This window comes from Pelodiscus sinensis, chromosome 21, assembly GCF_049634645.1.
Source record: "Pelodiscus sinensis isolate JC-2024 chromosome 21, ASM4963464v1, whole genome shotgun sequence".
NCBI lineage: Eukaryota > Metazoa > Chordata > Testudines > Trionychidae > Pelodiscus > Pelodiscus sinensis.
Window position 1 is genome coordinate 18,384,479 of NC_134731.1, and position 16,930 is coordinate 18,401,408.

The following is a 16,930-nucleotide window of genomic DNA, read 5'->3' on the forward strand; positions in this document are numbered from 1 at the left end:
CATCGGTGGCATCCCTTCTCTGTCCCCTCCCCACCTCCACACAGCAGTCAGGCAGCCTCCTTCCTCCTCCTCCCTCCTGGGTGCTGGTGCAGGGCGCGGAGGCAGGAGGAGTCTCCTAGTCTCCCAGAAGAGGCTGGGAGGAGATGGCAGCACGGATGGAGAACGGGGCCGGCAGCCCCAGACACTTCCATGTTCCTATCAGGTGGAGGCCAGGCCGGAAGAGAAGTGGAGCTGGGCCAAAGCAGAACCTGACATCCCCCCAGCTCTGAGCCCAGGGCTCTGCTCCCCTAGCACAAGGGGAAGTGCTGTGCTTTCACGGCAGGCGAGGGGAGGGAAGTGCAGCGAGCACTGGCCTGTGATGCGGCAGGAGGGAGGGCGGAAATGGAGGAAGTGAGGGGCTGACCAGGGCAGAGCTCCCATCTCACGGCTGCCCCGGGGTTCCTAGAAGTCACAACCTGCCCTGTAAGTGTCTCGAGGCCCACAGAGCTCTGGGCAGGACCCCTCACTGTGCTGCTACTCCACCTGGGGCGCTCGCTGACCATTGTGTTGCATGGATGCCCCTTGGTGCATTTTCTGCATGGGGCAGGTCACAAGAACATAAGAACGGCCGTACTGGGTCTGACCAAAGGTCCATCTAGCCCAATAGCCTGTCTGCCGACAGCGGCCAACACCAGGTGCCCCAGAGGGGGTGGACCAAAGACAATGATCAAGTGATTTGACTCGTGCCATCCCTCTCCAGCCTCTGACAAAAAGAGGCCAGGGACACCATTTCTATCCCTTGGCTAATAGCCTTTTATGGACCTAACCTCCATTAACTTATCTAGCTTCTCTTTAAACTCTGTTATAGTCCTAGCCTTCACAGCCTCCTGCAGCAAGGAGTTCCACAGGTTGACTACGTGCTGTGTGAAGAAGAACATTCTTTTATTAGTTTTAAACCTGCTACCCATTAATTTCATTTGGTGTCCTCTAGTTCTTCTATTATGGGAAGATTCTATTATGTGGACATGCTAGTTCGAATTAGCAAAACGCTAATTCGAACTAGTTTTTAGGTCTAGATGCACTAGTTCGAATTAGCTTAGTTCGAATTAACTAATTCAAATTAAGTTAGTCTGAATTAGTGCTGTAGTGTAGACATACCCCATGGGGGCTAATTTGGCTATGACAAATCAGGAAAGAGATCTTGGAGTTATCATGGATAGTTCTCTGAAAACTTCCACACAGTGTGCTATGGCAGTCAAAAATGCAAATAGGATGCTAGGAATTATTAAGAAAGGGATAGAAATTAAGACCCAGAATATCTTACTGCCCCTGTATAAAACTGGTATGCCCACATCATGTTTGTTAACCCCTTCAAAGAACTCTAACAGATTAGTAAAACAGGATTTCCCTTTACAGAAACCATGTTGACTTTTGTCCAACAAATTATGTTCTTCTACATGGTTCACAATTTTATTCTTTACTATTATTTCGACTAATTTGCCCGGTACTGAAGTTAGACTTACCGGTCTGTAATTACCAGGATTGCCTCTAGAGCCCTTTTTAAATATTGGTGTCACGTTGGCTACCTTCCAGTCATTAGGTACGGAAGCCGATTTAAAGGGTAGGTTACAAACCACAGATAATAGCTCAGCAATTTCCCATTTGAGTTCTTTTAGAACCTCTGGATGAATGCCATCCGGTCCCGGAGATTTGTTAACATTAAACGTTTCTATTTGTTCCAAAACCTCCTCTAATGACACTTCAATCCGAGACAGTTCCTCAGATTCATCACCCACAAAGGACGGTGCAGGTTTGGGAATCTCCCTAATGTCCTCAGCATGAAGACTGAAGCAAAGAAATCATTTAGCTTCTCCGCAATGGCTTTATCATCCTTGATTGCTCCTTTTGTATCTCGTTTGTCATGGGGACCCACTGGTTTTTTAGCAGGCTTCCTGCTTCTAATGTACTTTAGAAACACTTTGCTATTGCTTTTTGAGTTTTTGGCTAGCTGTTCCTCAAAATCTTTTTTTGCTTTTCTTATTACATGTTTACACTTGATTTGACAGTGTTTATGTTCCTTTCTATTTATCTCACTAGGATTGGACTTCCACTTCTTGAAAGATGCCTTTTTGTCCCTCACTGCTTCTTTTACATGGTGGTTAAGCCACGGTGACTCTTTTTTAGGTCTCTTACTATGTTTTTTAATTTGGGGTATACATTTAAGTTGGGCCTCTATTATGGTGTCTTTAAAAAGTTTCCATGCAGTCTTGCCCCAAATGTCTGAACTCGCTGGACTGTTCTCGTGGCAGGTCTGGAAGAGTCCTGGGTCCCGAAGACCTTGCGGCTGAAGATCCTTTGGAGACATAGAGGGTGGGGCACAGAGTTACAGGTGGGGGGCCAGTCACGTGACCTAGTGTGTTCCGCCAGGTAACACCGGCCGTGCGATTCCCCAGTGCCCTGGTGTTGTCCCCAGCGTGTCTGGCTGAAGCATTTCTTGCAGTGAGGGGTCCATGCTTGGTTTGCAGAGAGCTGTGGGGAACCTGACATACCCTTGGGCTTTGGTCCAGGGGCCAATCACCCTCCGTGTCACCCATGGGCAGAGGGTGAACCTAGGGTTGGGTAGGCCAGCCCCCAGCCCCACTCCTTCTCTCTGAGGCCCTGCCCCCATCACTCAGGGCCCCCACGGGAGCCCCCGAGGTGCATGGCCCCAGTTCCCCCTCCTCCCCCAGCCAGTTGGTGTGCAGCCCCAGCTTTCCCCAGGCCATGGGGAGGGCTGGCAGCACAGCCCTAGCTTGGTGGGACACTGTTCTGCTGTGACGACATGTTGGGGTCCCCGTCTCCTGCACCCCGAAATGGCACGAACAGACCCCCCCAGCCAGTAGAATGGAGGTAGTTTATTGCTTCTCCAGGATACAGCACAGCACAGATGTAATCTGGTTACAGGAACTGGGGCTAAGAGGCCTCAGTGCCCCCTTGAGGTGGGGGAGTCCCAGCCCCCCTCCCCAGCTCCTTCTCCCCTGCTTTCCAGACAGGAACTAACCAACTCTCTTCCAGCCCTGCCCCCCAGCCAGGGCAGCATTCCACCTTCCTTTGTTCCTCTCCATGGGGGGTGTCTGGTCAGACAGGTTGAGAGGTACCTTTGCATAGTGACTCATCCTGTTTTGCTGGGCCGTGGTACCCACGGCAGCCAGTGGGGGTTACCCCAGAGCCAGCAGCATAGAAACCAGCCAGGTACCCCCACTATGTCACATCTGCATGGGGTGCGGAGGCTGGGGGCGCAGTGTGGGCGGGGCCAGCTGGGCAGTGTGGGAAGGCAACGCCTCCCCCTGCCTCTTGTCCCCACCGCCCCTGCTTGTGCCTCATTTCTAATTTACTTTCTTTGCTAGGCCAAAGGGCTCGTTAGTACAAAGCGGCCTGCCCAGTCCTTGGTGGGGGAGGCCTTGCTGCCCAGACTGCCCGCCTGGCCTCAGCCACCCCACTGGCTGCCACCGGTACCACAGCCCAGGAGGACAGGTATGGGTCATTATGCAAAGGGATCTCTCAACCAATCCGACCAGCTAACCCCCATGGAGAGGAACAAAGGAAGGTGAATGCTTCCCTGGCTGGGGGGCAGGGCTGGAGGAGAGTGAGTTTAGTTTCTGTCTGGGAGGATGGAGGAAGCAGCCTCAGCAACAGGCTGGGGGGGTTAGAAGCCAAGACCCCCCCCATATCAAGGGGGGCTGAGGCATCCTAGGCCTGCCCTGTAACCTGATGACATCTGTGCTGTGCTGTATCCTGGAGAAGCAATAAACCACCTCTATTCTACTGGCTGGGGGAGTCTGTTCGTGCCATTCCGGGGATGCAGGAGGCGGGGGACCCCCAACGCGTCGTCACAACAACAACCAACCACGGGAGGAGGCTGTAAGTAACCGGGCTCTTTGGGAAAGTGCTGCCTGGGACAGACCTCAGAGATATAGACTAACTCTGAGTCCAAAGAGAGGCAGAGTGTCCAACCCAGGGAACCAGAGCTGCTGGCATTTGGTGGAGCCTGCTCCAGTGGCAGAGGGAGTTTGCAGCTGGCTGCACAGCTTGGACTCGCACGCAGAACCTACAGAGAACCTCCACTCCAGCTGCAGATCTTCAAGAGCGCCCAAGCAAGCAAGTGTCTGGGCCTCTGAGTCCAGAGGAGGGCACGCTCTGGGGTGGGACAGTTGGCAGCAGTGCAAATGCCAGCTAGATAAGTTCCTATTACTTCTGCGTACTTTGTTAATTGATTTTATTCACTGTTTCTTTAAGTTGTTCAGTAAAGTTGTGTTCATTTTAATGTCATCAGTTCGATGTCTATTATTTACAATTGTTGTTTTGGAGTTAGATCCAGATTGTTACTGGAATAAGTTTATTCTTGGAGGCTCCCAAGGCACACCATAAAGTGTGTACAGGGCCAGCCAGGTGGAGGCACCACCACTGTATATTCTTTATGAGCCAGGAACTGCAGCAAGGGGGTGGGGAGGGAATCCCCAACTAAACAACATCACCCCTGGGGTGCTCAGGATCTCCTTTCATGTTAAAACCATCTGGTGCCCAGGCCCACTTGTGAGTGTGACCTGCTCCCGAGGAACCCGGGGAGGAAAAAGGGGGTCACACTTGTTGTTTTCTTATCCCACATGGGCAAGCTAACTGATAAATGACAAAGCTACTTCTTTGTTAACAGTATGATCTGCCTGTCCCCCAGAGGAGCCAAACGCACAAATAGGTAAACCCGGGACAGTCTTATAAAAATATTTATTCTTCACCATCTACATTGAACAGTGCATCCAATCACATCACTCAGCATTACAGGAACCGTTGCGTTCAATATGCAATATATTAAATAATGGTTGCCCCTGAGCCCCCAAACGCACAGTACACTGTGTAGCTCAGCTTAAGTACAAATTAAATATCTTAAATAGCTTGAAATAATAATAAATACATTCAGAGTTTGTTTCGTTAAGTCAGCAAGTGGCACCGGCAGGAAGCTGCCTTGGGACGTTCCCACTTTCGTTGCCGGGTGAGGCTCGGTCCCTGGTCTGTCCTCTGCTCCGCTCAGTTCTGATCCAAGTAAGCCACATACTCCTGGACCCAGTCCGCCTGGGGGTTGGCACAGATCTCCCGGCCCTTCTTTGTGATGAAGCTGCAGGATGTAAAACATTTGGGTTAGAACAAGGGGACTGGTGCGTGTGGAGTGACCACTTGTCCCCACTCCAAGCCTCTCCTCTCTCCAGCCTCAGCCCCAGCCAGATCCTCGGCATTAGGGGAGATTTTCAAAACACTGCAGTGATTTTCCCCCAAAGGCCGCAGGAGCCCCCCGTCCATCCGCCCGTACTCTGAGTGTCTCCATCACTTCTGACAGTGAGACGTCCGCAGTGCCGAGCCTCATGCTACCTGACTTGAGCTACACGTCAAACATTTATTTATGAATAATAATAATGGCTACCGTAGAAATCACACATCTAGTCTGTCCGCTTCACCAAGGGCCTATCTGGGGTTCCCTTCCTGTCTCTGTGTCTGGCTAGGTCCTTGCTTTGCAGAGACTGAGAGACTCCTAGGGTGTGTCTAGACTACAGAGTTTTGTCGACAAAAGTGGACTTTTGTCGACAAAACTATATCTGCGTGTACACTACCGCTGAGTTCTGTCGACATAACGTCGACAGAACTCAGCAGTTTTGTCGACGCTGGTAAACCTCATTTTACGAGGCATAACGCCTTCTGTCGACAGAGTTTCTGTCGACAGAAGGTGTTATTGCATGTCAACTGTCCTTTGCGTCTACACTACCATGTCGACAAAGCAGCTTGCTTTGTCGACAGAACTCAATGTAGTGTAGACGCTCTTTGTCGACAGAAGTTTTGTCGACAGTATCTGTCGACAAAACTTCTGTCGACAAAAGGCTGTCGTCTAGACGTACCCCAAGTGAGGTATCCGGCAAATAGACTTTTAGATCATAGGCCACAAGCCAGCTCCAGCCGACCACACAGCTGAGCTGACTTATAGCAGCTGAGGACCTGAGCAAAGAGTCTGGAGGTCAGCACAGCTGTCTGATCGTTGAGTGTGGCCTCCTGCATGGACGGGCCAAGTATCTTCTTCATGGAGCCTACATTCAGTGGGTTGTAAGAAATCTTCCAGGCCAGTCGCTGGGGGGGAGGGAGGGGGATGGGACAAAAAAAATCTCTGTCTTGGGGATGCAGTTTGCACTTACACAATGGCAGGCTGGGAGCACATGCTGTTGGTATCATAATAATCCTCCACCAAGGTGCGCGGGATCTTCCGAGAGGCGTAGGTAAAGCAGCAGGCAGTCGGGGGGTCGGAGCCAACTGAGAAATGGAGACAGCAAACATGAGCATGTGCCGAGCGATGTGCAGCAAAAAGCCCCTCCCACAGCCCGAGGGGAAGACTGCCAGCGGTAGGGGGTTGGGTCGAGGGAGGGTGAAGGAAGACGGGAAATGGGGGAGATTTTTCCTTCAAAGTTTCCTTCCCTCATCCCTGGACACACACAGGCCTGAAAGTTCACACCAGCTTTTAGTCACCCTGCTGGGCCGACCCCACCCCTGCCCTGAAGAGAGCTCCTCGCCCTGCCCAGGCCACCGAGACCCTGCTGGCGCCTGGTCTCGTGTGGGAAAGGTCCCTAAGGAAAAGCCATCTCATGGCCAGAACATTTCTCCTGGAGGGAAACGCTGGGAGAGAGGGGAGAGGCTGGACTCACTTGGGGCGGAGGAGGCCTGGGAGCAGAAGGCCGCGATGAGCAGGACGGCGAGGGCAGCCACGGAGACCTTCATGTCGCTGTCGGGTGAGGGTGAGCGTCAGGAGCAGGAGCAGAAGCAGAGCAGGGACCCTTGAAGCCTGTGCTGAGTGATGCCGAATGCTAGGGCAGTCTGCCTTTTATAGGCGCTCAGGGGTGATCGCAGAGGAATTTCCAGCCCAGCGGGCAGCTGATGTCAGGGTGTGCTGACAGTAGGAAAAACTGAGTAGCAGCAAAGGGCTGAAATCCTGAGTCATAATAACGCCCTGTGTGCAGCTTGGTTACTTCACCAGTACCCGAAGAGGAAGGGCTGCCGTGACCACAGTTGTTTCATGCCCTATTGCAATGTTTACACCAGGTCCTTCTGCATCCGCTCCTCAGAACACAACCCAGGGCCCTCCGCTCCTTTCACAACAAGGACACGAAGAGACCCACAGGCCCACTGAGCATGCCCATCCACAGCATGCCCGCTTATCCCCAAGTCCCGAGCACAGTGAATATTCCTAGACGGCTCCCAAACGATGTGAAAGGACACTACCCAAATCCTAGTCAACACGTTCAGAGATGATCTGCAGAAAGGGGCTAACAAGGAGGAAGCAAAATTTGCAGAGGATACAAAACTGCTCAAGCTAGTGAAGTCCAAAGCAGACTGTGAAGAGCTTCAAAGGGATCTCACAAAACTAGCTGACTGGGCAACAAAATAGCAGATGAATTTTAATGTTGATAATGCAAAGTGACGCGCATTGGAAAACACAATCCCAACTCTACGTACAAAATGTGATGGGGACTAAATTAGCCGTTCCCGCTCAAGAGAGAACAACTGGAGCCATTGTGGATTGTTCTCGGAAAGCATCCATTCAGTGTGCAGCGGCAGTCCAACAAGCAAACAGCACGGTGGGAACCATTAAAAAGGGACAGAGAAGAAGGCAGAGAATACCTTATTGCCACTCTATGTATCCAGCCACATCCCGAATGCTGCTTGAAGATGTGGTTACCTTATCTCAAAAAAGATATCTTGGCACTAGAAAAAGTTCTAAAAAAGGCACAAAAAATGATTAGGGATTTGGAACAGCTGCCATGTGAGAAGAAGTTAACATGATGGGACTTTTTATCTTGGAAAAGAGGAGATGAAGGGGGGATATGATAGAGGTCTATTAAATCACGAGTGGTGTGGAGAAAGTAAATAAGGAAAAATTATTTACTTGTTCCCATAACACAATAACTTAATTACAATTGAAATTAATAGGTAGGAGATTTAAAACAAATAAAAGGCAGTATTTCTTCACACAACACACAGTCAACCTGTGGAACTCCTTGCCAGAGGATGTTGTGAAGACCAGGACTTTAACAGGATTCAAAAACAACTAGATACATTCATGGAGGTTAGGTCCATCGACGGCTGTTAACCAGGCTGGGCAAGGGTGGTGTCCCTGGCCTCTGTGTGTCAGCAGACAGGGGAGGGATCACTTGATGATTCTCTGTTCTGTTCACTCCCTCCAGGGTACTTGGCATCGGCCACTGTGGGCTGACAGGACACTGGGCTAGACGGACCTTTGGTCTGACCCATCTGGCCATGCTTATGTTCTGATTTTCTAAAATAAAAGGGAGGACTATGGCGTGGGAGGGAATTCAGAAGGAGAAGGATGCTGGGAAGGGCATCATTGTAATGACACCTGGTTTTCCTGCCGGATCTTGTTATCAGCATGGCCCAGCCTTCTGATCTGAGGGACACTTTCCCATCCCTTTGCATGTGAGAATTTTCCCTGCGGGGCCCCCCGACTCCCCGGGTGCAGCTCTGAGTCTCAAAGTCACATCCAGCTTGTGTGGGGTCCCTGCATTGACTCCAGACTGAAGACTGATGCATGTTTTCAGATTTGCTTGGCAGAGGTTTGCTCATTTTAATCCTGAGCTTTATGTTGTTTGGTTAATGCCAGTAGCCACGCCTGACTAGCCCTCTGTCTGCCATTGAGTAGGAAATGATCCTGCCCCAAATAAAAGCTTGTAGTGTCTCTCATGGGGTGCACTGGGCTATCTCCGGCATGTCGTGCACTTGGAAGAAGGATCAATGTTTTTCTGTGCACAGTGCTGAAAACCTTCCTCATTCGGGAGGAGGAGTTCAGTCTCCATCTTTCACATGTCCAGCTTGTCTCAGGAGGGGAAACTGGTAGCATTGTGATGGAGCTGGTTTCATTATTGAGAAAGAGTCCAACTGATTCCCAGAAATATGTGCAACTCACGAATGTGTGCAACGGGCAGAGGGAAAAAGGGAAAAACCTCCCTGCTAGGGCTCTGCTGCCCCCGGACATCTTGTAACACCTCTTCTCCCAGGCGGGTTTGTAAATGGCTCCAGCATGTGACTGTACACACAAGGGCTAGGCTGACTTGTTTAAAAAAGGCTCCAGTGATTCATTGACACCCCTGCCAGGATGAATGAGTCTATGGGATATTCATTTGTTTTTAAAACTGTTTTAAAAACATGGCTCACCTTTACGGGGTCACGTGTGTTAATTAGGGGATATAGACAGATCGCAGCCTTTGCCTGCCACAATCTACTGTCTTCAGCTTTATTTACACGTAGAGTTTGTAAAGTGAATATTTGTGAAACAATATTGCTATACCTTGCTTCAGGCACCCACTCCAGAATAGACTAGAACTGGAAGGGACCTCGAGAGGTCATCAAATCCAGCCCCCTGCCTTCGCGGCAAGAGCACCAAGCACTTTCTAGATCATCCCTGATAGATGTCTATCCAACTGGCTCTTAAATATCTCCAGAGATGGAGATTCCACAACCCCCCTAGGCAATTTATTCCAGTGTTTCACCACCCTGACAGGAAATTTTTCCTACTGTCCAACCTAAACCTCCCTTGCTGCAGTTTAAGCCCATTGCTTCTTGTCCTGTCCTCAGAGGCCAAGGAGAACTATTTTCCTCCCTCTTCCTTGTAACACCCTTTTAGATGCTTGAAAACTGCTCTCATGTCCCCTCTCAGTCTTCTCTTTTCCAAACTAAACAAGCCCAATTGTTTCAGTCTTCCCTCACAGGTCATGTTCTCTAGACCTTTCATCATCCTTGTTGCTCTTCTCCAGACCTTCTCCAATTTCTCCACATCTGTCTTGAAATGTGGTGCCCTGAACGGGACAGATCAGCGCAGAGTAGAGCAGAAGAATGACTCCTCACATCTTGCTCACAACATTCCTGTTCATAGAACCCAAAGTCATGTTGGCTTTTTTTGCAACAGAATCACACTGTTGAATCATGTTTAACTTGTGATCCACTATGACCCCTCGATCCCTTTCTGCCATACTCCTTCCTAGACAGTCACTTCCCATTCTCTGTGTGTGAAACTAATTGTTCCTTCCTAAGTGGAGCACTTTGCACGTGTCCTTATTAAACTTCATCCTGTTTAGCGCAGACCATTTCTCTAGTTTGTCCAGATCATTTTGAATTTTGACCCTATTGTCCAAAGCACTTGCAACCCCTCTCAGCTTGGGATCACCTGAAAACTTAATAATCATACTCTCTATGCCATCATCTAAATCGTTGATGAAGATATTGAAGATTTCATCCAACCCCTCTGACGTCTCTGCCCACAAGTCCCAGTGGTGGGTATCCCATAGTGAGACATAAGCTTACAATGGTTTTAGATGAGTGATACAAGTTGAACCTCCCTAATCCGGCACTCTCTGGTCCAGCAACACTCGTGGTCCAGCATGAACTGAGTTCGCCGGATGTCTGCTTATCATGGGGATGGCCAAGTTTCCCATAGACCCATAAAGTTTGTTTACAGACCCCAGTCCTGGCTCTCAGTGGTCTGGGCTGTTATTTAGCTCTAATTTACCCCACATTGTCTTCTAAGAGCCCTGCAAGTGGGGGAAGTGCTGGTGATGCTGCTAGACAACACCAACCTCCCATGGTCGGCACACTCTCTGGTTCGGCACCGGTCAGGTTCCGAGGGTGCCGGACTAGAGAGGTTCAACATATAATTTAAAAAAAAGCAGGAACTTCAGTGCAATATTTCTTTTTAGGTGCCACAATAGTATTTTGAACCCAGGGGATTTCTTTAGAGAGGCTCTGAGGGTGGGGTGGAACTTGAGTGCAAGGAGAGGGTGGAATTTCCAGCACAGTGGGCAGCTGCTCTCATGTTGCTGTCATGCTGAGAGCAGAGATGCGAAGAGCCAGAAAAGGCTCAGGAAACGGTTTGTTCACAGCTCTGAGCTCTTGCGCCGTAAGACTCCCCATTCCATTCTGTCCTCTCACCCGCAAGGGTGACAGGATGCCCCCGCCAAGATAGGATAGGAAATGATCACGACGTTTATAGTCAGTCTGACCACAAGCACGGCTCAAAATAGATGGTCCCCAGCTTGGCGCTTCCATGGTATGAGAATGGAGCAAGTATTACAGATGATGCAGCTTACCCCAGACTCAGAGATAGGCACAGACCTGTGTTCATATGCCACATTCTGATTCTTTGGGCCAGATGCTAAAACGGAGAGACGGGGGAGGAGGTGCTGTCCAGAGACTTGGCACTATATAGGGTATAGGAGACCCAAATTCAAGTCTCCATATCAGGCCAAGTGGAGATCAAGCCCAGGTTTCCACATTGGAAGCAGTTTCCCAAACACTAGCCTAGAGGTTACCGGGGGGTCCGGAGACCACCACCCCTGGGTGTTTTAGAGAAGCCACTGCATCTTTTCCTTTGCTTTTAGAAAAAAGTTTAAATATATGTCATAGGAAGTGCTCAGCTCAGCCCAATGGAATTCCACCAGTGTGACATTGGATTGTGAGATGAACGTACAGATCACTGTTGCACCCACTGTTCTATGTTAGCACTAAATCTTGCACAAAGAGGGCCAAGCGAGGTGTCTATTGAAAGCTTGTGACTCACTGATTCTATTTATGCTGCAGGTGTGATTTATGTATTTGAAGTTCCGAGTATTGGCTCTGGTCTTGTGTTTCACATGTTTGCTTTTGGCAGATAGCAGCCGAAGGCTTGTGAAAGGGGAGCGAGCCCACTGAATGGGCCACTTGACTGACAGTGCACCTAAAGCGAGGCCAATCGCATCTGATGAGCTTTGCTGTCAGTGTTCGGACCAGGATGAGGCGATGGCTGCTGCCTAAAAAGGACTGAGTCCTGCCTGGACAGGTGACTTGCTCATATGAGCAGCTCCATGTTGGGACAGACTTTCTCGCAAGGAGACCAATGAGTAAGGGTCTGTCACGTTACTGGATTTTGTGGGGAGCAGCCAGATCACTGCTGCACCCATGGGGGGTGTTGGCCTCAAAAATGGTATAAAAGGGGCCATGTGAGGTGTTGAATAGAAGCTCACTGTCTGCTAATCTTATGTACGCTAGTCATGTGATTGTATAATGTCTGTGTCTGTAGTCTGGGGACTGTAAAGAGCCCCGGATTTGAGCAATTCGCCCTGAGCGGACGCTCTCAGCTGTGCCCAGACACGGTCCGGTCTGTCACAGGGTGTAAAGAGGGCCCTGGGGATTCCTCCATTTTGTCCTCAATCCAGCTAATCAGCTCTACAGGATCTCTGCTATGAACTGAAGCCTGAAACCGAACCAAACATGTATTTCAGACTTGTTTTAAGGCAGCAGTTTATTCCATCTCTGCTACAAGCCTGCACCAAGAGCTGTGCAATTGGTGTATGTATCTGATGCCTTTAGCAATTTTAACTGTCATCCTTCTGATACAATCAATCTTTAGATGATAGATTCTGAAGGATTGGCCCAACGTGCTCTTGTGGGTAAGATGTGCGGGATAAGTTGGCCTGGGAATGTGGCTGCTCCTTTGGGATCAGAAGAACTTGTTCAGGGTTGGTGAGTTTGGCTTTCGTAGCCTCTCATCTGGACCGCGAGCGGTACTGGGGCTGGCCCGGGAGAACTGGACTGTCTAGGGAATTGCTTGCAGGACTCCTTGTCAGCCAGTGTGGCAAATAGAAGTGCTCTGTGTGACTGGTTTGGTGCCTTGTAGTGGGGGACTCCCAGTCTTGGGCTGTACGAGTCCTGTCTCTAAGCAATTTGCTCTGAATTGACCCTCACAGTGGCACCCCCAAGAAACTTTCTGTGTTACAATCAGTTTTTATTTCTGTAAGTTAAAACTTTGTCTAGGAACTGCCAGCCACAAAGAAACCTGCTATTCACACTGCTCTCGTCACTAGCAGAAATGTTTGCAGAAAGTGACGCAAAAGAATGCATGAGCCAAGTAACTCAACTCATAAGTAGAGGTCATCAAAATAATCAATTCTTTTTCTGCCCCCTCGCCCTGTTCTACTTGCGACAAAGGCTGAAACTTGGGGGTGCTCGCTTGGACAGTTTGTACTGAGAAATTGTGCACGAGTCTGCTTCAGTTAAGAAAAAAGGAAAAGTATGTTCTTAGCTCTCATGCTTGTAGAGAAAAGATGGAAGCTGTGAAGCGCAGGCAAAGAAAAAGAAACCAACACGGATTATTTTAAACCTTTGGGTCTGACTCATGGTCGTTGATGCCCGAATCTGGCACTGCTGGAAACAGAAGTCAAATGGAAAGAGAAAGAAGAATCAAGACAAAAGAAAAGCAAAAAGTAACTCCCAAGTGATCCCAGGACTTCCCTTAGGGACCGCCTTCAAAATGCGCAATTTCGGCAAAGGGCAGTCCTCTGGGTTTCAGGCAGCGCCCTGGGTTCTGTACCTGATTGCGGCTCAGCTGGAGATCTGTAAAGCACTAACCCCACTAGTTAGCTAGCAGTTGCACAGTGCTTGGTGCCATGCTATATGGAGGAAGGATGATCACCTATTTAAGGCAGTGGAACAGGATGCAGGCGATCTGGGTTCAAGTCTTGGCTCTGCCCTGTGTAACCTTGGCCAAGCGGCTCAGATCTTCAATGGTATTTTGGCTCCTACAGAAATGGATGTTTGGGAAACCCTCAGTTGCTACGCGGGCAGGAGGAGGGGCGTCCAAAGGTCTAGCGGTGCTACATGGAGCTGGCTGGAATTCCACCTCAGGTGGCAGGTATCCAAGGCCAGGAGAGACAAAGCCTTCTCTGATAGGGGGTCTGGCTCCACCCATGCCCTGAGGCCACGCCCTCCCCTCTCCCTGGAAGCGAGCAGGGACTCAGCATGAGCTGGAAGCCAGTGACCAGGGACTGGGCTGGCCGGGGGGCAGGCCAGTTGGCATGGCTGGGGAAGGCTGGCTAGGGCTCACTGGGGGTCTGGCCATGGGGTTAGACACTTGGGGTGGGGCCGGGAGGCTTGCCCCCCCCCACTGCCCATGAGTTCCACTGGTTCTCTCCAAGGGCCCGGCTGTTTGAGAATTCAAATGTCCTTTTTTGTCAGGACTTGACTAGACTTGACTGTGCCCTTTGGCCAGCTCTGGCGCCGAGTGTCTGCCAGCAGACCCCATGCGCAGCTCCAGCCTTGGGGGTCTCACTGGAAGGCTGTGGCACAGGGTTCATAGCCTCATGCTGACGAGATTCCCGCTGGCACTGGCTCAGGTGGGTGCTCTGCGCCTGCTGACCTGCATGCAGTGCCGAGGTGTCGGCGCCCTGCTGTGTTGTCAAGAGCAAAGCAGAAGTGCCCAGGAGCAAGAGGACTGGGGAAAGGGGAAGCTCTATTGTGTTTCACTGAATGGGCAAACGGAAGACGCTGAGGAGGAAGGATGTGAGATCGCCGGCTATTTATGGCAGGTTTCAGCGTAAGGGGAAGAGAGCTGCTCTGAAGGGAAAATGTGAAAAAACTCCGGGATTCTGAAGGGGATTCCAGCCGGAGCTGGGTGCAAGGCTGGCATGGCCCGTGGGCTGGGCTGCATGGGCTGAAGAGTGGAAGGTGTCCCCAGGATAAGCCAGGCTCAGACGGAGACCTCAGCCTGCCCAGCGCCATGGCCACATCACCATTCCCCTGGCAGTAAAGCTCCAGCAAAGAGGGGAAAACAAGTAAAGCCTTTGAAATGTGAAGTCCGGCTTCCCCATTAGCAGGGTTCCCTCTGCCTGTCCCTTTGCAGCAGAGTCTGTGGGAGGAAAAGGCCCTGGCCTGGCAGTCTCCTACAGGCTGTGGAAGATGGCCAGAGCAGAAGCCGTTACTTGAGATGGGCTAGAGCAGTTGTCACTGCTGCAGTTGCAAAGGACCCATAACAGAAGAACTAGGAATCACCAAAAGAAATGAACAGGCAGCAGGTTTAAAAGGAAGTTTCTCTTCATGCAGTGCACAGTCAGCCTGTGGAACTCCTTGCCAGAGGATGTGGTGAAGACCAGGACTTTAACAGGGTTCAAAAAAGCACTAGATAGATTCATGGAGGTCAGGTTCATCGATCGCTATTAGCCATGATGGGCAGGGAGGGGTCCCTGGCCTCTGTGTGTCAGAGGCGGGAAATGGGGGACTGGGGAGGGATCACTTGATGGCTCCCTGTTCTGTTCACTCCCTCTGGGGCACCTGGCACTGGCCACTGTGGGCAGACAGGGCCCTGGGCAGGACGGACCTTTGCTCTGACCCGTCTGGCCGCTCTTATGTTCTTATGGCCGATCCCCTTCCCTAGAAGGCGCGACAGGCCGTGCACACACAGCGGGAGAGAAAACGCAAAGGCTGTGATACAGCGTCGGTGTCAGGGGCTGGCATTCCCTGCTGCACACAGGACGAGCTCTCCCGACAGGCAAACTGGGGGGAAAAGGCTCCCGAGCAACCAGCTTTGCCCAGGCACGTTGCCAGAGCGACCCAGCGTGGCTGGCGCTGGGTTACAAACCACTTGACTGCTAAGTTCAGGGTGATGAAACGTCCATATTGTATGAGTGAAGGGCAGCAGAACTGGCCATGTGCAGCCAAGCAGGCTAGCGGCGGCTTGGGGGCGTTAGGAGGAGCACTGCAGCAGAGCTAGGGATGTGATTATTACACTTTATTGGGCTCTGGGGAGGCCACGTCTGGAGTGTTGTGTCCAGTTCTGGGCCCCCCACTACAGGAAGGATGTGGACGCATTGGAGAGGGTCCAGCGAAGGGCGACCAAAATGCTGAGGGCGCTGGAGCACATGACCTATGCGGAGAGGCTGAGACCGCTGGGCTTGTGTAGCCTGCAGAAGCGAAGAGCGAGGGGGGATTTGAGAGCAGCCTTCGACTCCCTGCAGGGGGGTCCAAAGGGGCTGGCGAGAGGCTGTTCTCAGTGGTGGCTGATGGCAGATCGAGGCGCAATGGGCTCACGTTGCAGGGGGGAGGTCTAGGTTGGATATTAGGAAAAGCTGTTTCCCTAGGCGGGTGGGGAAGCGCTGGGCTGGGTTCGCTGGGGAGGGGTGTAAGCTCCAACCCTAGGGGTGTGTAAATCCCGGCTTGGCAAACGCTGGCTGGGCTGATTTCACTGGGGCTGGTCCTGCTTTGGGCAGGAGGCTGGATGCAGTGACTCCTGGGGGCTCTGCCAGCCCGGGGATCCGATGCTCAGCCTGCCTCCGTGAGCAGCAGCCCCTCCCTTGCTAACCAGGGGCAGCGCGGCAGAGAGGAAAAGGCTTCCTGAACCTAGGACTCCCTTTGCCCCCTGCTCCGGCGTGCAGACAGAGCTGCCTGGGCTTAGGTCGACCGGTGGAAGGAATGGGCAGTGGCCTGTCCTTGGGGATATTCATTCACTGACTTTTCATACTACAAAGTGGGAAACTGAGGCAAGAGCTGGTGCCCCACTTACTGTGTGGGGGGGTTTGCTTAGGGTTACATGGTAGGAACAGCGCTCGGGGCGTTTTTCCAAATAAACGCTCGGCCCCCTTTCCCTCCTGACACGTGTTACTTGTAGGAGCCGGACTCAGTCCCTGCCGGGGAGCGGGGTTATACCGTTACACCCGCCCGGTGCCGAGCCATCCCCCTCTTCCTGGGCGGGGGCTGTTAGTATCGATAAGAGGAGCCCCTCGCTGCTGAACCCCGCCCCGATGCTGCCCACTCCACTGGCAGAAGGTTCCACAGGCCTGGCACGGTCTCCCCAGCCTCGCCGCAGGCCCTGCCTCGGGCTGTTTACATCCGTGCTGTGAGCTGCTCTTCCTGATCCCAGGCTACAGCAGCGTCACAAAGGGCCTGTCCGGGCAGGCCAAGCCAGGCGCTTGCCAGGCCGAACGCCAGCAGGGCAGAGAGGGGAAAGGAAGCAGGCGAAGGGGCGGGAAGAGACCAAGTGGTGTGTTTGGCGTTCAGCCGCAGGCCCTGCCGGCAGTGCTGGCGTCTGGCTCCCTCTCCCTGGCCAGGGCATCTCTCAGGGTTCGGA

The 16,930-nt window shown here is 51.7% G+C and overlaps 1 protein-coding gene across 1 annotated transcript; it reads right to left on the reverse strand.

The window, feature by feature from the left end:
- Positions 1-4,723: 4,723 nt before the first annotated feature.
- On the reverse strand, positions 4,724-6,846 carry LOC102443642 (C-C motif chemokine 4-like). The gene is made up of 3 exons (XM_006115869.4): positions 6,696-6,846; positions 6,192-6,306; positions 4,724-5,128 (listed from the first exon to the last, which is right to left on the reverse strand). Exons 1-3 carry the CDS (start codon positions 6,766-6,768, stop codon positions 5,041-5,043), a joined length of 276 nt encoding a protein of 91 aa, XP_006115931.1. The 5' UTR covers positions 6,769-6,846; the 3' UTR covers positions 4,724-5,040.
- Between the last annotated feature and the right edge of the window lie 10,084 nt (positions 6,847-16,930).

Bases quoted from the DNA above. Each gene is read 5' to 3' on its own strand.
- LOC102443642 (XM_006115869.4), bottom strand. From the start codon at position 6,768: ATGAAGGTCTCCGTGGCTGCCCTCGCCGTCCTGCTCATCGCGGCCTTC. The intron at 6,307-6,695 runs GTGAGTCCAGCC...TCCATTTCTCAG, and splicing joins CCAGGCCTCCTCCGCCCCAA to TTGGCTCCGACCCCCCGACT. The intron at 5,129-6,191 runs GTAAGTGCAAAC...TACATCCTGCAG, and splicing joins TGCTCCCAGCCTGCCATTGT to CTTCATCACAAAGAAGGGCC.